Source organism: Pteropus alecto, unplaced genomic scaffold, assembly GCF_000325575.1.
Source record: "Pteropus alecto unplaced genomic scaffold, ASM32557v1 scaffold12, whole genome shotgun sequence".
NCBI lineage: Eukaryota > Metazoa > Chordata > Mammalia > Chiroptera > Pteropodidae > Pteropus > Pteropus alecto.
The window spans coordinates 8,823,737-8,846,470 of NW_006432669.1; the positions used below are offsets into that span (position 1 = coordinate 8,823,737).

At 34.7% G+C, this 22,734-nt stretch overlaps 1 protein-coding gene across 1 annotated transcript in view; it reads left to right on the forward strand.

Moving 5' to 3' along the window:
* Positions 1-4: 4 nt before the first annotated feature.
* YAP1 (Yes associated protein 1) overlaps positions 5-22,734 on the forward strand; it is a gene marked incomplete at its 5' end in the record, with an annotated part of 99,537 nt that continues 76,807 nt past the window's right edge. Inside the window, 2 exons of the mRNA XM_006907539.3 lie at positions 5-229; positions 3,046-3,296. Coding sequence (XP_006907601.2) covers positions 5-229; positions 3,046-3,296 — 476 coding nt within the window. The remainder of the gene's footprint in view (positions 230-3,045; positions 3,297-22,734) is intronic.

Sequence of the window (22,734 nt, forward strand, 5' to 3'; positions counted from 1 at the left end):
CGGGCCTGGGCAGCCGGCACCCCCGGGGTCCCAGGCGGCGTCGCAGGCCCCCCCGGCAGGACACCAGATCGTGCACGTCCGAGGGGACTCGGAGACCGACCTGGAGGCGCTTTTCAACGCCGTCATGAACCCCAAGACAGCCAACGTGCCGCAGACGGTGCCCATGAGGCTCCGGAAGCTGCCTGACTCCTTCTTTAAGCCGCCGGAGCCCAAATCCCACTCCCGACAGGTAACCTCGCCGCCTCTGCCCACTTCCCCGTCGGGCTGGCCCCAGGCCCGGGGGCGCTCGGTAGCGGCGGTGCCCAGCCCTGGCCGGGAGAGGGGGTTCCGGGAGCTGTAGCGGGGCAGGGGTCTCGTGGAGAAGTGGAGGAACCGGAGGCGTCCGCTGGGCCGCGGGTATCGGCTCCCCGCTCCTCCCGGAGTCCGGGGCCGAGATTTGTTTTTCCCTTCCGAGTTTCTCTCCGCAGTTGCAGCTCCGGGGGGCGCGCTTTCTCCCTTTTCTTTCTTTCTTTCTTTCTTCCTAGGGTTCTCGGGAAAAAAACTCCGCGCGCTCAGCACCTTCGCTCCCGCCGCCGCCGCCGCCGCAGCCGGGCGGGGGAGGGGGGCCTTTGGCATTCGTGTGTGGGTGAGTTGCCAGCGGCGGCCGAGTTTGTGAAGTTGAGCCCGAGCCCCCTTTCCTTCGAGGCCTCTCGGTGCACTTCAGCCTCCTGGGGAGTCAAATAATTGTTCCCCTTTTTTTCTAGTGTTGACGAGGAGTGAGGGTCGCACCAGTCCCTTTAGTTTCTTGCTCTTTCTCCCCCTCCCCCTCGCATTTATTCTTCGCGGCCCCGGCGCTTTCTGAATACAGGATCCAGACTTTCCTGGAAGTTGTTTATGGAGTTAGTGCTTTCACCCCAGCGCCTCCCTTGTGCCTTGGAACTCGGGCAGGCTCGCTCTTGTCAAACTTAGTAGGTTCACGTGTTGGTTTCCCAATTGTAGACTATTACAGTCTGCTGAAATGCTTTTAAATTAGCCTTGCGCCGGACCTCAGTTGCGCTTTACGGTGCCTTGGTTTTAACACAAGCCTTTGATAATACAGTGCAGGTTGACTCACAGGCAGATTTCTGCCTAGTTCAACTGTGATTAGAAGTTAATGTTTGGGAAGCGATGACTAATTCGAGGCTCGCCATTGCTTTTTTAATTCTTATTGAGGATATGAACATGGCTATTGACGTACACAACATTCGTTTATTTTGCCAACTTGATGGAACTTTGAAGTGAAACTATTATGAAAGTGTTAACATTCCATCAGGTCCCAGTAGATTTGTTTAGTATAGGTTTTCTTTCTTTCCTTTTTTAAAAAAGAACTTCCTTCAGGCTAAGCTTCAGCAAAGGAACTTTGCCCAAAAGTTAATTGGTTTTCCAAATACTGCGATGTAGTGAGTTCACTTGGACTGTAACTTGAATGGAAAGAAGAGTTACCGCCATCACTGCCATTCCCCCACCTATTTGCCGGCGTGTTGTGTGTTCTCCTGTCGCAGTCCAAGGGGTGTAGAAACTCAGAAAAACTCACTTGACCCGTTGACTAAAACCTGGGATATAAGAAGGAGGAAGGAAAAATAATTTATCTGCTTGCCTAAACGCTAAGAAGTAGACTGATAAGCTTTTTTCTCTTACCCCTGGAAGTGGGTTTCTGGACTCTGTATGTGTTGGCATTGCACCCTGCAGAACCACACAGCTATGCTTTTGGTTACTTAATATGTTTTGAAAGTATAACACACATAGGAGATTGAATTCTCCATTTTGTGGCATCTATAAGCCAAAAGAATTGCAACTGAAAAGTGTACCTTTTCTAGTAAATAATTGCACAAAAAATTATATATAGCAGTTTATAGATTCATACTATTCATTATCTGGTATAGTTTTGTTTTTAATAGTTTCTTAGTTCAAATTTATTCTGATTTGAAACTCAGAAGTGTACATTACTATAAGACACAAATGCCTGCTGATTGCTTCCAGTCTCTCTTCTTGTCTATATGAATCTAGGAAATTCGAACTTTTTGGTAACATCTAATTCTAAGAAACAAATTTAACTATAAATTACGAGTAGTATGAATATGGGTTGTAAATACTATTATCCACAAACTTGGATATAAATCCATTCACATATAAATCCATATAATATTTTTTCATCATGAAAAAAGCTGTTTTACAAGTGAGAAAACTGCGGCTCACAGAGATTAAGATATTTGTAAAGTGCCATCCTAGTCAGCTTGGAGTGGAACCCAGATCTTTGGAGTTTGAGTGCAGGACTTTTTTCTGCTATTACATAGTGGTAAATATGTGCATAAGTTCTTAAGTTATACTGTAATCGAACTGTTGACATCTTTATCATCTAGATACAAATACATGATTGGTTTTTTTCATTTTATTCATTAGATGGCTTTTTAAGAACATTTGGATAGTTCTGAATTTGGATAGTTTTGCATTCATTAAAAGTTGTATAACTTGTGATTGTTTTATTGGTGGCATTTGTCTGTGACAAGAAAAAATGACAGTTGTCATGTGTTTAGCGCTTGGCTTAGAAAAAATATTAACTACTTAACACCTAGTTTTTTAGAAAAAGAATGAATAACTATTATATTCCTTGGATTGTGTTTATACCTGGAACATTTTAGAACTTGGAAAAGCAACCATACTGCCTTGGCCTTTTAGAAATTAGGCTTTAAAATTCAGCATTTATTATTTTAGGAATGTTTCATTCATTCTGTATTATTTGCTTCTAAAACATGTAGAAGGCACATCTAATGTGTAGTAGGTAGAAATTCACTTAGATGGTCTGCTCATCAATAAAATTACAAATGTTTGTAAAAGTACATGCTGAAATTACATAAACCATTTAAAAGTTCAGTCTGCAAACCTATATTCCCCTGTGTCAAATTTTCAATGTTGAAATTTGCTTTTAGTACTTAGACATTTTATTGTAATGAAATTCTATTTAGGAAATTTAAGGGAACTCTATTTAAAAACAATTTTTAAGAAAATTTTATTTTAATATTTCTGTAGGCCAGTACTGATGCAGGCACTGCAGGAGCCCTAACTCCACAGCATGTACGAGCTCATTCCTCTCCAGCTTCCCTCCAGCTGGGAGCTGTGTCTCCTGGGGCACTGACCCCCACTGGAGTGGTCTCTGGCCCAGCACCTACACCCACTGCTCAACACCTTCGACAGTCTTCTTTTGAGATACCTGATGACGTACCTCTGCCAGCAGGCTGGGAAATGGCAAAGACGTCTTCTGGTCAGAGATACTTCTTAAAGTAAGTGAAAATAATGGTGGGAGATAGTATTTTAAGAAAAATATATTTTGGAAAACAGTAAAGTGGTATCAAGATATAAAACATCATTTTTATGTTTCACTTAATATTTCTGTCAAGTTCAGTTACATTTTCCATAATTTTTTTTTCCAGTTTACTATGACTTAAATACCTTCTTTATCTTGGGTAATATTTTGAAAGTTTCATCGATTCTTGTCTTTTAATAATCTTTTGTGGCAATTAGAATATACTCATTTTGAGTTTGTACCAAACCTATTAATTTTCCTAGCTCAAAACTAAAAAATACCATAAGAAATTTCAAACTGAGGATTATAGGGTTGACATAGTCTTATGAAATGAAATATGTATGGTACTAATATCTTTTTAAATAAACATTTTATTGGTAGAGAAGAACTACAAAATAAGTAGGACTTCCTGCAAGTCTCATTTTACAGTATTTTATATTGTGAAGTGACAAACTAACTGCAATTTGATGTGATTTATCAGGGATTTTTTTTTTCTAAGATGTTAAGAGAAACATGAATTTTCAGGTTTCATATACAATCTCTCAGTGGCAAACTTCTTTCAAGCTAGCAAGTCTTTAATCCCTCTTCTCTGGGAAAACAAAAACAGAGACATTGGGTCATATATTTTTATCAGACTTTTTGTCTTTAACAAAATAGTAAAATTCATTAAAGCTAAAAAGACCAAAATAGAATTTTATCCCCTCTCACTTTGGAATTATACATAAGACCTTAATATTTTTGTCATGCTTGTTTGGATTAAGTGTATACAAAATGTTTTCTAAAAGTAATTATTATAGGCTGAATTTGATATTTTTAAAAAGTAGCTTATTTAGTACTACTTAATCAGGTTGAAATAATAAAGCGAAAAACAATCTGTGTTTTGATTGAGATTTGTCTTGACAGTCTACTCCTAAGACAAATACAGCATTTATTTATTAGATCATATACAATTAATGATATTGTTTTATTGTGTGAGTCAGTATTTTATATTGATTGTCTTCCAGAGTAGGTTGTTTGTAATGTAAGATTTAGGAGACGAGCAGAGGAAAAAGATCTTGAAAAGTTTTTATAGTTTTTGCTCCCCCTTTCTGCATTTTTTTTTTCCTTTTAATTTGTTTTCTGGTGTCCTGGTATCCATTTCAAAGGGTCAGATTTCAACCAGAACAATAAAAGGCCTGAGACTGGAAAGTACACACAAGTCTGGCAAACTCATCTGCATGAGCAAGATCATTTGTTCTCAAGCAGACATCCAAAGTAAATGATTGAAAGAACTGCTAGCTGTGAGGATGTATCTTTAAGGGAAAAGGAGTGGAAACAAACCAGGTTGTTAGGAGGAAAAAGAAAGGCTGTACTTTTTTGAACCTCTCCCTGCTGGGTCACATGCTGACCTGGGGAGATTTTTAAACAGCTTAATGACCTGCTTGCCTCCTTTCTTTGGTTGATTCTGTAGCTAAAAGTATAAGGTTAAAGAGCAACATTTATGTTCTTAGTATTTGTACCTTGTAATAGTTGCATATAGGTGTCATTTGCCTAAGTTTTCATTTTGAATGGTATTTTTGTTTTCAGCTGACATATTCTATGACTTCTTTTTTAAAGTTTGCAATGGTGGTTCTTTGAGAAGTGTTTTTCTTAAAGATATTGATAAAAATAGAATAATAGAGGATGTATTACACAGACACACTGCACCACTCCAAACACCCTGCTTGGATGGGCCCACTAGAGAAGGTAAACCAGATCAAAATGATTTGGAAATTATGCCATATGGGTAATGATTGCAGAGTGTTGAGAAGCTTACCTGAAAAAAAACTGAGAAAAAGATAAACATGTTTGTTCTTCAAGATTTTTGAATTGTTTATTTGAAAGTTGCTAAGACAGTAAATCTTAAAAGTTCTCATGACAAGAAAAAAATATACATGTGATAGATCTTAACTAGACTTACTGTGGTGATCATTTTGCAATATATATAAATGCCGAATCATGTTTTACACATGAAACTAATGTGTTGTATGTCAATTATACCTCAATTTTTTAAAATGGAAAAAAAAAAACATTTTTAAGGGACTTTTATGTGGAAGTAAAATAAGGCTTATTATATGATAAGAAACATGAGAATTTTTGACTCCATGGAATAATTTTCTTGTATCAGACCTTTCAGAGAAAGGTGTTTTCCCTGCGAGAGACATCTTGGTCAAAGCAGGAAAAATCATGAATTAGTTGGTACTGGTCTGGAATTGTACAGAGGGCCCCTAAGTGTTGGATATGGAAGATGGGTACTATTCTTCTGTTCTTCTAAAGAGTATCTGCTTTGTGAACAATATACGATTTAGAGAAAAGTTTTCAGAAGATTAGTTCACATCCAGTTGTTAGCTGCTTCCATGACATTATGGGCTGTATCAGTTGTCATAAACAATTTATTTTTGTGTACTGCAAAGGTAAATGATTAATATCTGTCCTTGACTATGAGTCAAAGATGATGATGAATGAAGCTTTTGGAGCCAAGTTACTATTGTCAAAAGTTCACTTTTATCCTAGGTTTGATGTTTTAAAGTCAGACTCTCACAATCAACTGTTAAATATTTTCCTCTTATGTCTAAAGATTTTTGTTGCCATCTAGAGGTATAATGAAAATTTGAACTAGTTACATACTTTACACTCATTTCAACAGTGAAAAATTATATCTTACTAAACATCTTTTTAGATACTTGTTGGAACTCTTAATTTACAAAGTACATAATTTATTGAGAGTTATACTTGGCATGAAGAAATCTAACCATAAATGGTCCAAACATACAATATGATGTAATTCAATTGAAAACTTAGAAATGTTGACTTTGGAAACAACTAATTGTTAACCTTATGACTATAGGTGAATGACTTTTTGAAGTCAGTTGGCCCATCTTCTAGATTCAAGGCAGCATAATTACCGAAGGATTATAGATAGGCAATCATTGGTATTTTTAAAACCCTTTCTTAGGTCAGTGAGATCTTCTGGAGAAGATTTGTGCCTTTAGCTTGGCAAGTGATAAGGTGGAATGATGGTACTCATTACATTTATCAACACACATTCAAGCTCTGGTATTAATTTTGAAATATGTACAAAAAGCTTAGTCTGTATATAATGTATAATATCAGTTCTACTTAATTTATTGCTCAAAACTAAGTTCTTCAACATTGTATATTGAGCTTTTATTTAAAAAGAATCCTTTCTTTTTATTCTTAAAATTATTGCCATCTTCAGCTGTCTTATAGTTTTCCTACAGGAAATAGTTCTTCAAGTAGTTGGTCAACAACTTCCTATTTTTTTATAAGCTGCTGAATAACTTCCTGAATTAGTATTCTATAATATGTCTGGTTACAAGGAGTGGTTTTCTCAGATTTATTTTATTGAAGCTGATACCTTGTAACTATTACCATGTACAAAGAACTTCTTGTATATAATGTACTACGTAGGACATTATACTTTAAGAAATCTAATTCAGTGATTTTAAAGGTTTGTAGATTTCCATTGTTTTAATAATGTTCTAATTTTTAAAAGATCATTTCATTTTTAGTATTTATCACTTTCTGAATAATAACTGATCACAGTGTTTTTAAACCTTGAAGATTCAAAATTTCTTGTGGCCGTGAGCTGATTAACAGTTATATAGAGTATCTTGATCTACAGTTTAAAAGGGTATTTTCAGCATTGCACAAATAACTTAGCCAGTTTTCCAACCTTGAATGAACTTGCCTTGCAGATGTTATTGATCACTATAAATGATTTGATTCTTTTTTGCTACATATTGCTATTTTAGAAGTTAGTGTTCCACTGCCCTAAAGCCACCTTAGAAATGTATCAATTAAAAGAGATGAATTAAACTGTTTCTTGTTATAGTTTGATCTATGCCCCTCAGAAACACTTGCCCAGTAGAAGAATAAACATATTCACGTGTATTGTTATCACAATAAAGATAAGGTGTTTTTAAAAGTTTCATAAAGGATAAGGCAATTCTGTTTTTGTTTTTTTGTTGTTGTTTGTTGTTTTGCTATGTCAAGTATAACTCAAATGAACTCCCTTTAAAAGTGAAAAGCTTGTAATATTGCCATTAAATGTTGATTAAAATGCAAAAAAACCAATTCAGATTGCAATCAAAGTATTTTCCTATCCGAGGGAAAGGCCAGTCTCTGCCTGTTTGTGTTGCTATTGAAGCTGAGTGGAGAGAGAAGATGAAAGTATGCCCTCAGCTCTCAGAAAAAAAATGCTTGCTTCTGCTCAGTGGGTGGGCATCCCAGGGAAGAATGGCCCGAAATGCCACAATGATTTAGGCAGAAAAACTCTGAAGGAACTGTTGAATACAGTGGCAGAAGAGAAACAGTTGGAAGATAGGGGATGTGACAGAGTAAATAGAACACAAAGATTAATTTATTTACTGGGGAAAATAATGAGTATTTTTAGTGTGAAGTAAGAAAGATGTTTAGTTAAACTGGATGTATAAATGCAACAAACTCAATGGGCTATCAGATGGTAGGCTATAAAAACTAACACTCTTTAAAAACATTCAAAAAATATTGCTCCCCAGAAGCCTCAAGTTAACTATTAAGAAAAGAACCTAGATAGTATTTGAATAATTTAAACTTTTAAAAATAATATTTTTGATATCCTAAGATCAATTCTCAATAGTAATGTAGAGAAATATATTTTACTTTATAGTTAGAAAAAATAATGCAAATGAGTATTCTGAAGTAATTCTAGCATAACTCTGAATTGCTTTTTACCTGAAGGCTTTTGAGAAAAAGTAAACTCTAAATCTAACCTTTTAGCTGTCAAAATATATAGTGAAGCTTAGGCTTAGGGCAAATCAAAGTGAAGTCATTTTAAAAATCAGTTGTTAAGACTTGAGATTATTCAAACTTAATTTGCTACCTTCAGTAATAGCACAATTTAGCCATTAATTATGGCTTGAAAGTTTAATAATAGTTGAGTAGCGCTGTATAAAGGGAGGTCTTAAAGAGCTGTGTGGTTCTATAACTATGGTTACTAAGTGATGCAGTTCTTACAAAAAGGCCTTCTGATTCTAGGATTAATCAGAACTTCAAGCCATGAAAGGGGCATTGCTATTTTTATGAAGAAGAATTGCTTCATGGTTCTGGTTACTCAAGTACTATAGCACCAAGTGTCCTGGGAACAAGTACTGCCACCGAAGAAGCATTTCTATTTGCGTAGGGCCTGGCCCCTTTAAAAGCAAACAAAAAAGTTTGGTATAAATCACCATGGTCTTTTTTTTTCTTCTTCCCTATAATATTTTAGACAAGAAAAAGTTGTCAGTTTAATTCTCATTTGGCTCTTAGCAAGAATGAGAAGAATCATAATCTTTAATACATCAAATGATAAGATGTTTCTCTGAATAATGTTGCAAATCAACAGAATAATGCAATTGGAGGTATCAATTAAAATTCTATTTTCTTCCACCAAATATTTGCAAGGCTTTATTTGTGCCTAGCACTATTACTTATCTATACTTAGTGTGGTACTCTGTCTCTTCACTGGATAGTGTTAGTCACTAAACTTAAATGTTCAACTGAGTACTTATTTGGGAATAGTGAGGGTACATTTTGTTAAAAGCTCTTTCCTTCCTTTTGCCATTGCTTACTTTAAGTGAGGAGGTTTTTTTGTTTTTAAGATAAGGTGTTTCTTCAACTATCAAGGATGTTTAGAGGGATGTACTTTTTGATACATGTATGATAAACTTACTGTAAACTATTTGATTTGATGTTTAGAGTAAAGAGAACTTTACTTCAGAGTTCTGCTATGTGGTTTCACAAAATTGAATGAAGTAGAAAGCTGAAATTTAATTTCTCACATTCCGAAGTGACTATAATATGGAGCAGGCATTTGGGAAGGAACTAAACCCCATCTAGGAGATGGGGTTAAAATGTGGATTTTTTTTCTGTGTAAGAATGAATGTAAGATTCTCTTATTTTTCATTTATGAAATTGTCCTCCCTCTTCTTTCTCCTCTATGTATCAGATTTTATGGCTTTTTAATAAGTGTTTTATGATGATGATGATGATGATGATGATGATGAAAGTAACAGATGTTTATTAAACAGAATTGGAAAATTCAGGAATGGAGAAAGGAGAGGAAGCCCTTAGATTCTGCCGAGGAGAGTCGTTTGAAGATACTTATTTTCGTTGCTTCATATATAAAATTCATTTTGAAATTTAAGTTTTAAGAGAGTAACATATACATAATTTTAGAATGCCCCATAGTACTATGAGGTTTGTAAGGAAAAAGAGCAGTTCTGTCCCACTTTTCTTTATCTTTGCCTTACATTCTCCAGAGGCAAACACTTCCAACTCCTTTGAAATATTTTCCTGCTGGTACTTTAAAAAAATTCCATATTTATAAAAAATAGGCTACACTGCTATTTCTTAAGTATTCTGCACTTCCTAAAACCCTCCTTTTTTAATCCTTCCAATATAATTACTGTTAACTTTTTTGTTAAGTATTTTTACATTGTTATGACTCTGTAGGGTTTGCCTGCAGCTGAGCTGTGTAGTGTAGTATGATTTTCCGATCGTCTTTGAAATTTTCTTGGAATTGTTAATCGCTTTGTTTTTTCATTTGCACTTCTGTTGCATTTTTGCCCCCTTAAAGACATCTCTGAATCCTTTGTCTTCCTGCTTGGAGCTAAACTGGTTGCTCTCAACTTGCTTCACAGTTGTCAAACTGGGACTTCTTCCTTCTCATCTTGGCAGGTCCCTGCATCACACTTGGTTGGATACCCTACTTATTGCTTTTTCTTAATTTGCTCACCCTTAGAGTTAGCTCATCTTTCAGGAATTTGCTGAGAAAAAACAAAAAGCTAAAGCTACATGGTAGGTAACCTCATTGAGATCTTTTATATCTAAAAATATCTTTATCTGTTAACATTTGATGGGTAGTTTGGTTGTAGAATTGAAGGTTTAGTTATTTTCCCTTGGAGTGTTGAAGGCAGTGCATCATTTTCTTCTAGCTTCTCATTTCTTATTGAGTAGTTAAACATAGTTTGCTTCCCTTGGGGATTATAGTATTTTTTTTTTTTTCTTCTGAGGGAAGGTGGTCTTAAATTTCATGGTGTGCCTTGGTATTTGCCCTTTTTTAATTCATTGTGAAGATTGCATTGTTTGGAAATTCAGTCTTGAAGTGAATGGTAGTCCTTAAAGTTTTGCAGTATAGTCGTTCTAAACTGTCCTGTCCTGGGAAGGATTTCTTTTATTAGTTCTGGATAATTTCTTTCAGTCTGTTGTATCTGTTCTCTTTTTCTGGAATTGGCTAGTCAGAATAACTTCTTAAGTTTCTTGTCTTTACCCCCTATTTTCCTTCACTTAGCCTTTTATGTTTTCTGGGAGATTCCTTCAACTTTAGCTTTTAATTTTTCAGTTGATTTTTTGTTTGTTTGTTTCCAAAAAGCTATTTATCTTTCTTAATTTCCAGGGACTCTCTTCTGAGCTCTTTGTTCCTTTGTTGTTTTTAATAGCATGCCGTTCTTATTTTATGTATGTAGTAATAAAGTATCTCTGTGAGGATGTTACAGTAGGTGTGTCTTTAAATTTTTTTCTGCTACTTTTGGTGTCTTAAGTGGGCTTCATATAACAGGGACCAACCAAGCCCTGAGGTTGTGGAGTGCCCTAAATGTTAGTGTCTTACTTGGCTTCTCTTGTAGTGGCCAGTTTCTCCAGGTAAAAATCTGCAGTCTTCTTTCTAGAGAGCATTGGTGGTGTTGGTTAAGACTGGCTGCTGGTGTTTTAGGGCTGAACAGTGTGGGACTTCATCCCTGCTCTTGGCTGTGCCAGGTATCTAAATCCAGAGCCTCTGGCTCCATTTATTTGGAATATAAAATGTCCCACCACTTGCTTGGGCCAGGGAGGGGTTGTGCAATAGGTTTTTTAAAAGTTGTACATAGGTTAAATTTTTGTGAATTCAATTTGTGACTATTAGGTTGACCATATTTAAAGTTTCAGTTTTCTAAGCCTAAAACAGTAACTAGGCAGTTTCATAAGATTTGACTTAAATATTACAGGATCATTTTTTAAGTAAGTTCTTTTATCAGGCAAATGATTAATTCAAATACATTTGTCTCCTTTAGTGTCAGTTTTGATAGTTTGCATCTTCATGTTTTAGATTTTCTTAAAGGGGGAACTATATACTTTGGCAGCAGATTGGTTGGTATAGGCAATACACAGATTTTGTTCAGAGGATTTGGATTCTGAAGTACTGTGAAGAAGCAGAGAGTCTGAAGACTTAATTCCTATTCTTATATATGATAATGGAGATAATTATTTCTGCATGCCATTTTCAAGTACTTTGTGTAGTGTACACAGCTTTAAAAAGTAGGGTTTTAAAGTAAAACAGCCTTATGAAGTTAGCATATATCTGCATTCCTATATTCCTTCCTTTCGCCTAGTTTTCATCAATATTGGTGGTTGTAGGATAGGAAGGTATTTATGCATATCTAAATTGATTAAATAATTATTAGTGTACTTTTATAGGTTAACCCCCAGAGGTATATAACTTGGTTTGATTTTAGTATAGGTTGTTGTTTCCCAGGCAAGTGTTCTTTTAATAGATAGCTCAGGAAAGTAGCCTGTGTTCAGCCTTCAGTAGACTATTGTAGATGTCATAGAGTAATATTAATATAGGGAGAGTATTTTCTTTACCTATAAACTAACCATGAAGATGTACTTAGAATTTCTTGAAAACTGGGTTTAGGTTAAAATACATTCGCCCAAAAATTGTGACTGAGGTGTATGAGGACCCATTGTTGTTTTTGATCTCAAGTTAAATTTCTCCAGACTCACTTTTCTTCAGTCTCTGCCTTGATTAGGTAAAAAGCAGTAATATGTGGAAATCTTTTGTGGAAAATAAGGAAGCAAACTTTTTAAAAATTGCATAAAATGTTAAGTTACCAATACAAAGTCATCAGTGAAGTGTTAATTGATACCAAAAATCTGGGTAGTTCTGGGTTGTAAGAGGTATTAAAATGTTAAATGGTGTGGAGGAATGGAACAGAATCACTACATCTTAGTTAAATATGTAGAATAAGGATGTGTGTTAACATAGCCAATTGCCGAAGTTAGAAATGAGCTAAATAAATAAATGGAGATTTCTGAGACCCTGCCTGGAACTAATCCTAACCAGTGATAGGGCCACAGTTAAAATTTACCAAGCTTTTTTTTTAAGATTAAAAAAAAAAAAAAAAACTCTAGGGAAGAGTTGGCCAAAATACAGATGTTTCTGTTTTTCCTCTACACATGTTCAGACTGATATAGGTTATGTTTCAGAAATTGTGTAGTTTGGATGGGCTCCAGATGATGTAATAGGATCACTTTTTAACCCCTCCCAGCTGGAGGGCCTGCAGACTTTCCTGTTAGGACTGGTATAAAAATCTCCTTGTGGGTGACAAAATAATCAGTTTCCAGACAATGATATATAAAATTAATATCATTGTCCTCTGTATTTGAAGACAAAGCATGCCCTTTGTGTACCTAGTCTTAAGTTTTCAGTTAGTGCCCATCATACTACAGATAAGAATTTACACAGCTTATCTGCCAGTGGCCTGCCTCTCCTCCCTCAAACACAGAGTGATTTTTCTCAAAAAAGACACACTTCGTTGTGGATGATGTGTGTTAGAATGTTTGTATGGTGTGGTTATAGTTTCTCCCTGCTGTTCTTGGTTATTTTCTTTGAATTCACTATGTGTGCTTAGTGGTCTCTTGATTTCATAAACATCTACCTAGTGGTTTTATGTAGCAGGCATAGTTTTAAGGATTCACTGGGTCCCACTCTGGTGTTGGGACAAAATTAATAATAGGTTAGTTTTGGTAGACTGGATGATCTCAAGACTCCATTGATTGCAAGTCATCTTGCTTGCCTTTTCAGTGCTAACTATTTCTCTTTGGAGAACCTGTTGAAGCTAACTAACTATAAGCTCAATAAAGATCGATTTTACCATCTTTGTTCAGCTTTATGTGTGTAGTTCTTGATGTATTTATTGGCAGATGACATCCCTTAGACTGCTCATTTACTTCTGAGTCTCTTGGTTGATAATCACCCTGATTAATGCCTGTAGCCCTTGCATAATTATTACTATGCAACTTTGTGCTAAAAAGATGCTAGAGAATTTACTTTGTGTATTCTAAAGTTATTTTTGCAAGTTTGAAGTTATTCTTAAATGACTAGAACTATTTTTAGAAGACATATTTGTTTTCTGGATATAAGTGAATAATAGTTCTACTTTAGGGTATGACAGGTCTGTTCCATGGACAGGGAAGATTTGACTGCTTTAGAATTAAATAAATTTCTGTTGCAGAAGTGGTACTAGTGAGTAGACTACTGTGAATTCAGGGGAGAAGTAATGAGGTGGTGGCAGTTGAATCTCAAAGAGACTGTACTCAAGTTATGCCATAATCATATTCAGCTCCTTGAATGTGGGTGTAGAGGAAGTGGGGAGTCAAAGACTGAGCTGCAAAAGATTTTTCTAGTAACAGACAGAGATTTATCTTCCCACCTGGAATGATATTTATATCTTAAAAGATTCTTCCCTTTATCAAAATGAAGCTGTTAATTGTAGTTTAATCCGCCCTCTGATTTATAGCATTAAAAAAAAACAACAACAACAGTTCTAATATCAAAACCCTTGATAAACCATTAAATTGCTTGGTTGTATTCACTGCTTGAAAAAAAATGTTTCATAAGTGAGGACCATCCGTTACAGGAACATTGTCAAATACAATTGTATCCTCCTGTATGCATTTTAAAACTTGATTTTGATGTTACAGCCTATTTAAGATTATTTTTTCTACTTTTTGACACTATTTGTCAGAAAATGCTAGTTGAAAAGGACTGTTTTCATTTTTCTGGAACTGTTTAAATTTAGCTTAATGTTTGTTTACCAAGTAAACTTTATTAGAATTATGCAAAGTGAATATAAACTGTTTTCATACATTGATTATTTCTGTTTTAGATATTATCACTGCACAAATTGAATTAATAGAAAAATAGGGTGTAAAAGTTACAGTTTTTTAATTTTTAAAGTTGCATAAGAAAACTGCTGATGACATTTTCTTTCAGAGATTTAGAGTTTTTTAAATTAAGCTTAAGAATTTTTTAGATAAGCAGAATCAGGTGGTTTAGTCCATTTTACATTTAACAAAATCAGATAAATATTTAAGCGTTTGCTTATTAATCAACTTTATTAAAATAAATTATAAAGCAAATCTAATAATCTGCCTATCACCATTCTAAGCTACAGCAAAAACTAAATTTTGTCTTTTAAAATACTGTAGGATTTTAAATTTATTAACGAAACTTTTACAGTACATAGAGCAGTCAGAATTCTTAAACTCAAAGTTTAATATGGTTTTGGAAGGAAGTTAGGAGTTTCAGGAATGCTAGTAATTAAGACATGAATATAGTCAACAGCAACATATTAGGCTGTTAAGATTTCAACTCTGTTTTGTAGTAAGACACATGGAGGTCATTTACTGTTGTTACTGGTTGTGTTAGTAAGCTGGGCTGCTATAACAAACCATAGACTGGGTGGCTTGAACCCAGTATTTCTCACAGTTATGGAGGCTGAGAAGTCCAAAATCAAGGTGCCAGTAAGGTAGGTTTCATTCTGAAGCTTGTCTCTTGACGCGTAGGTGGCTGCCTCTTATGTGTTCCCATGACCTACTGTTTATATACTGAGGTTTCCTTACATGTTGGTGGGAGCCTTCTAAAAGGATGAAGGCAGAAGCTGCAAAGCTTCCTGGGGCTCTTACATAATGTCACTTCTACTGTATTCTGTTGTTCTAAGTAGATAACAGGGTCAGCCCAGAATCAAGGGAGTGGGAAGTAGACTCTGCCTCTTGATAGGAGTTGCAAAATATTGTGGCCATGTTTTTCATTCATAAATGGATGTTTTTCGGTCTATCACACTTAAATGGAAAGTTTTTAAAAATAATGTTCGAGATAGATGAATTATCACCTGGGGCCTAAAAAATTCAGGGCAGAACAAAATGTCACTGGAAGACAGTTTATACTATTATTAAGAAGTAAAATCTTTTTTGCGTGTGAATAATGTTATATAAGTCGATAGGTGTTTCCTCTTGAGGCCATCAAATCAGGCTAGTAATTTTTAAACCATTCAGTAGGTTAGACAGAATATGGGCTTTTTGGTTATAATTTAGCATTTATGTTCAAGACCATGAATTATAATTGACATCTAATTGTAATTATCCTCTGAACTTGACTCTGATATTTTACCCCAAAACGGTCTCATTTTAAGTTACTTTTCTTCAGATTAACTTAGGCATGAATTCACATGGAAAACGATAGCAGAATTGGAACCTGGATTTCCTGGCATCTACTTGTGTTCGATTTAATTACATTGCTGCTTCTTTTCCCTACCCAACTTCAATTAAGTTGAGAAAAATCTGTATTGTTATTGTTAAAAGATTTCACTTTATTAGTTGGCTATTTATTGAATTTTTGTTAATTTACAGACTAGTAAATTATCTGAATTATCAAGTTATACACGTGTATATGTGTAAATATACATAACCATTAGTAATGCAGTTGGTGAGAGCTCACAATGACTTTAGAATGCCTGTATTTATGTTGTTCCTGCTGCCCAAAAGTGTCTTCTGTGACCACATCACAAGTGTCTAGGTTTCCAGGTTGCTAATGAATGAACATTTGAGGATCACTGCTTCACTGGGATTTAATGAAGATACTCTCAAACATTTAATTTCAAAACTAAGCATATATCTCTTTTTCTAAAGACCTATAAAAACAATTCTTTTTCCTCTTTATGAAATTGAATGATTCTAAAAAAATGATTTAAATCATTGTATTTTATGTTTATGTCGACCTAAAAGTTGAAACTTAAACAGGGAATTAGGTTTCAGCACTGTGATTCATACTCCCAAAATGAATTACATGGTTCGCAGGACATCCCTAGTTGTTCTCTTGGCTCTTTTTTTTTTTTTTTTTTAAGGTCTGTGGTGACTCCTCCATTTTTGGTAGTGGAGTTGTATTGGGTCTATGAAGAGGCTTCACAAGAAAAAAAAAGAGCAGCTATTTATGGAGCATTTCCTCAGGCCTGCAATTTGAAGCCATTACAGCAAAGTTGCTGAGCAAGTCAGTGATTACATGCCAGCAGTCAGTGAGGCCCCCACCCTACAGCCTGTGTAGAATAAGAGTTCAGAACTACTGCTGTGCAAAGTTTGCCCTCTTCAATTATTGGCAATTGCTTACCTTTTAAAGAGCCAGAAGGGTTTCGAGTATTCTAAACCCACTTAGATTATTAAGCGGTTATAGGATACATGCTTGTATTTGAGTTTTCAGGAAATAGTTCAGCACTCAAAAATGAGATCCCCCCATCCCCCACTACTTTTTAGTAAATTAAAATCAGGTTATCTTATCAAATGTAGATCTTGTCCAGCAGTTTTGCTTGAGCTCATAAAAACAGATGTTGGGAGTTGTCTGTCAAAGGGATTCCAACTTAATGTATACATCCTTTAGACCTGGAGTCTATGTTTGAGAAGAGTTTGATTTTTGAATTTTAGATAACTTTGTTGTCTATAAAAACATCATTTATTTCTCTATAGAGTTTTTCTTTGTTGTTGTTTTTAAAAAATAGTGATAGAAAATAAAACGGCCTCATTTGTGTTTGATAATAGCATATGATGAAGTGAAACCAAAGAGCTTCAGTCTGCTCAGGATAAAATTACTAGTAATGGTTTTATCTTAAACAGGACCTTTCTAATCTGTGGATTTGCAGCCTTTCAACTCTTTGGTGTCAAACTCTTAAAACTTAGTAGCTTTTCTATATTTTAGTCCTATGTCTTAAAAAGATCAAACATTGTTCCATGGAATTTTCTCTGTCCTATTAAAAAAACATATTTCTTCATTGTTTTGAATTCAGTTTCAGGAGATTTTTTTAAAGACTGAGAAAAATGGTTTTAGCTATACCTATAAATTTAATTTTAGGAAAGCATCAATTGATAAAATCAGGAATTAGGTTACGAGAATTGAAATCTTTTAATTCAAATTATTTGAATGTGTTGACATTTGTAACTGTAATAATGTAGGATATTTTAAATAGTTTTCTAGTCATGGATAGTATAAGAGATAAGTATTTCTTAATTTACTATGTCTCTGTAACTCTCTATTCCCCCCACCACCACCACCCAACAACCCATGATAGTCAACAACATAGACTAAAAGCAAAAAGATTAGTATCATTATAGGATGCCCCCCAAATCATTAGACCTTTTAAAAATGGCAACCTAATCCCTGAATAATCCTCTAGGGATTTACAGATTGAGTGAAATAGTGAGTTTTCTTAACTATGGCAGTTATAATAGAGAGAAATTTCCTACTGATGTGACCTGGATTGAGATTTAGGACATTTCTGTAGTATTTAACTAAATAATAGCTTTGGAAACTGCTTTTTGGATTACCTTACTCACCCCCTTTCCAGGAACTATTTAAATGAAATACAGATTCCTTCATGATTCAGCTCTCATATGTTAATTCTCCTAGAGTGTCTTCCCAGATTTTTCCTAGTCTCAAATCAGCCTTAGAGTCCATTCTTCTGTCTTTTCATGAACCTGTGTTGGAGATATGCTTTCACTACAGATTTGTTGTACTATGTTCCCCGCACCACGTATAGTGCCAGCACATATTAACTGCTCACCAAAAAGTGCTGAGAATTGTTTTTACACATGTTCTAAGTCATCTTAGAAACATTGAGTTATTTTCGTCTGTTTGGGTGTCTTCAGAAAGCTTCAGCATGATACTCAGAGCTACAGAACATAAGAATTTAAGAGCGTGTGATCCCTGTCCTCAGCAAGGTGTGTGAAATTTAGAAATGGCATGAGAAAATATCTTGTTGATTGTTAAATAATGCAGTAAGCCCTATGTACTAAGTAGTCATCATTAGTACCCCAGAAAAAGAAGAGATTGCTTGCTGTGTTAGAGTTGTTGGAGAAGGTTTGTGGAGGAGTTTGATCTTTAGTTGTATTCAGAGGACGGATGGGTAGGATTAGATAGAATAGGATTTTATCCTATACTGAATCCTTTTGTTGACTTTGCTTTTTTTGTGAATGGTTTTGTAACTTGACAATATGTGATTTTAGTAAAATCCTATGTCTGGTAAAAAAAATTTCCTCTTATTTGAATTTTTGTTGGCTTGTCTGGTGGCTTGTCTCCCTTACTGCATATTGCAAGGCCCATTTTGTTCACCATTATGTCTTAAGCACTTAGCATAGTGTCTGGTATATAATAAATGCTTAATAATCTGGCTGGCTTGATGGCTGATTTACTCACTTAATTTCAGGAGCCTTGATTTCCTCATTTGTAAAATCAGTGGATTGAAATATGTGATTTCTGAGAACTCCAGCCCTAAAATGCTGTGAAAATCAATGAAAAACTTCATGTGGATTGCCAGGTCTATATCAACTTAGGTATTTTCTGAGGTGATGTTGTATTTATAATACTTTCAATTTAGTGTACAGTATACTAAGTTTAATATAGAAATATTACCATTAAACAAAAACAGTAATGTTGACAATAGGAGGGATATTTTAGAGGAGGGATTTTTCTGATCATGACCAACGTGGAAGAGAATGAAAAATAAAGAAGCTCTAACAGTGATGTTAAGGGATTTAGGTAGAAATTAAAATAAAATTAATATTTAAGGCTGAAAGAGTTAGAAAAGAAAGGGCTGACCTTTCTAGATAAAGAAACAGTGATTAATTTAGGGATATAGTTTTGGTAAGAGTGCAAACTGGTTCTAAGAAGTATTGGTTCTGTTTGAGAAAATACTAACATCAAATTGTTTATTATCTAATGAACCTTAAAAAAGATATTAGAAAAAGCAATTTGATATTTAAACTGCCAGCTCTTTCTCATTCATGTCTTCTGTTAGCACAAAAACTAAGAGGCAGTCACCATCCTTGAGAGCCTAAAAAGGCTTTTTATAGCCTTCCGAGAGAATAGCTGTTCATTGTTGTTAGAGCAGCAGCATAGCAGTCCCAGACACTTTCCATATCTTTTAGAATTTCTTCTTTATAGTTTTAATTTTGAACTGTTTTGATTGTCAAATACAACTTGGAAATCTTTTAATCCATTGTAGCCAGTAATGCAAATTGCTGAATGATTGTTTATTTTCTTTATCATTCCATGTATGGAAGAATTTAATACTTTGTGAGTAGGGTAGTGATTTATATTTATATTTAGTTTAGGTCCAAAGAAAAACATTTGAACTTTCTTTTGAGCACGTAAAATTTGTTTTATGTACATTTGATATTAATGTGTTAAAGTTAGAGTAACTGTTATAAAACTTGCTGTGTGAATATTTACCATGCTTTGTCTCATTTAATCTTCATAGTCTTAAAATTGTAAATGTTATGTGTATTTTATAGATTGAGGGTCTGTCTTGAAGAGGCGAAGTAACTTATACCCATCTGGACTTATGTCATTCCAGAGCACCAACTATTTCTATTAAATCTATGGCTATCTTTTTATGATCAATAAAGATTTTTTTATAGACTGAGTTAAATCTGTGCTGTATTTCTTATAGTCAATATTGCATACTCATTTCGATGATAAACATTTGTTGAATTAAATTAGGATGCTTTAATTTCTTTACCATGTTCCTTAAAAGAAATGATGCCAGTAAGGATGAATTACCTACTTGTTCAAAAGCTTTATGAGTGATTTGATGTGTACATCCACTTATCAAATCGTTGTTGGATGAATTGTAAAGACTTTTCAGGTCCATCATATAATTATTATATACTCTAAATTATTAAACACATATATCAAGCTATGAAATGAGTGGTTCCTCATTTTATAGATTTGAAAGTTTAGCCAGCATTTCCTCTCCTCTTCAACCGATGCTGATTTACGTTCTCTTTATTATTTTATATATATTTGTGAGAGTACTGCATAAACTGTAAAGGATCATATAAATGTTGTCCTTTATTACCTGGCCTAGTTTATTGCTCAGAGCAGGTCACATGGTATAGGCACTAAGGGGGAAAAGTTTACGTAGACATCTTGCTTTATCTGAAAAACAGCATTTTAGTTGAACAAATTACATGTTAGTACTTACACATTGGATTAGAATTTAATAAGGATTTCATTTAGCCTCATGTTGCTCTGCTTTTATATAAAAACTATGAAAACAGTAGCAAATTGAAGTCGACACTCACTTATAACTTCTTTAATAGAACTGTCCTAGTTAGGATTTTCCACTTGTAGGAATGTTAAGCAGTAAGAATGATTTTTTTCATAGTACCTGATTAAGAAAAAGTGACCTTCATCATAAAGACATATAAAGAAGACTAAGCAAATGTGCCGTCTGGCAGGTGTGTGGTAGAGGGCATTCCAGCATTGGCAGTCCAGTAGGGGAAGAGCCAAGATGAACTCCTGGGCATCTTCTGGCTCCACACCTGTGATCAAGAGTTCATAACTAAAGCCATTTGAACACTGAAAATAGTGATACCAGACATGAAATATCTAATGAAATGAAATGAAAACTGAAAATTCATGGCATTGTAAAGGATTATTTATACCCACACACACATGATTTTTTCCCAACTCTACAAAATTAGTTCAAGTTATATAGTTTTTATTATGATCTTAAGGCTGAATTTTTCCATGGAAATAAAATTTAATTGTATAATTTTAAGTAGGGAAAACAGTTTTATTTAAAGAAATTTACCTCAGGATATTTTAGGACCTCTGTATTCTTTAAGACACCTATTGTATGAATTTTAAATGAGGCTTATTGATTTTACTAGGATGCTTGTTTTTAAAGCACAGAATAAGCTTCTGCTTTCAGGAATTTAGCCGAGTGCTTCAAATAAGAGCTCATGTATTGCAACATTATTTATCTATTTTTGTAAAGAGCTGTTAATCACTTGGTGCCACCCTGTCTGAGTTGTGTGCTTGTGGATTGTCTACATGAAATAACTTGATATGGCCTCTCATTTTTGCAAAATTTTTGCCTATATTTTTAGCCCACCACCCTAATATGAAGCTAAATTACTTAATAGAAATATTTCAAGAACAGAAGTTTACTTTTAATAACATCTTTATTGCAGATGTTGCCCTATCCTTTTTGGAACAGGACAGTGTTTAAAAGCAAATGTCAGTGTAGTTAATGAAATCCAACTCATATTCATTTATCCTACCTCTGGCCAAAACACATGCACACACTCATACTCACTCTCACTCTCTTTCTAAGCACACAATCTTTCGCTTAAGAAAGAGCATTTATATACCCAGTTTATTTCCATATTGTATTTCTAATTTGAAGTTTTACTGGATTCTTGGTTTTTGATGAGACTGTCATTTAATGCCTCTTGAATTTTTCTACAGGAGTGTTAGCAAGGGTTATAAACTGGAGTTCTTGTGTGAAATGTGAGACTGACCTCTTGATCCAAAAGCCAGGAGTGTTGCCAACTGACCCAAACTCTGTTGTTTCCTAAGAATAGAAGTACTCTGCTTAATTATTGGAGTTCATCTCAGTGCTTCTGGTGTTCTCCAATAATTGGTCAGAATCCTAGATAACACTGTTGTTTTTGTGCATCTTTTGAGTGGACAAGCAAGTATTTCTTTATAAGGAGAGGTGAGGCAAAATGTGAATAATTTCTTCAAAGAATTTGGAGAGGAGCTCTAGTTTACCAGAAATACCACTGATACCCATAGAAGTTGCCTTTAAACATGGAAAGAAGTGTCTGTTTTTATGTCAACTGTAAGCAAATTGAAAAATATGTAATATATATCTAAGTCTTTCATCCATGGAAACTTAAGCCCTAGAAACCATAAATATTGAACTGAGGGAAATAAAAATTGAAGGAAGGTAAAGAAAGTTATTGAGAAGCATGAAATATTTATAAAATGTTGGCCATATTTTTCAACCTATTAGTTTCAACTGTTCAAAATCAAAACACAGCAGGTCTCATAGATGTTCATTTTATGAGCAAGATTAATAATACTTCATAAATTCACGATTCTATTTCTCAAATCCAAGCTGCCTTATATGTCTTTATTTTTCCTACTCCTTTGTTTACTCGTGTCTTTATGCTTTTCAAAATTTGCAATGTTTTAATGCCCAAATATTTTAAAATCTTTTCAGGACAAAAGTGGTTGTGAAGCCATGATCCACCAGAGAGATACAGAAGAGAAGTCCTGTTACCTGATCCAAATAGTTTATATAGATCACTTAATCAAAATTCAGTTAAATTGAGTTAATTGAGTCAGTTATGTTTGGTTAGTTAAATTAGTTAAGTTACATTTAAGTAATGGACAAGTCAGTGGAACCACTAGCTCAGAGGTTAAGGTCCATAGCCTGGCCTCAAATCTCCTTCCTAGCCTCATCTCTGTCACCTCTTCC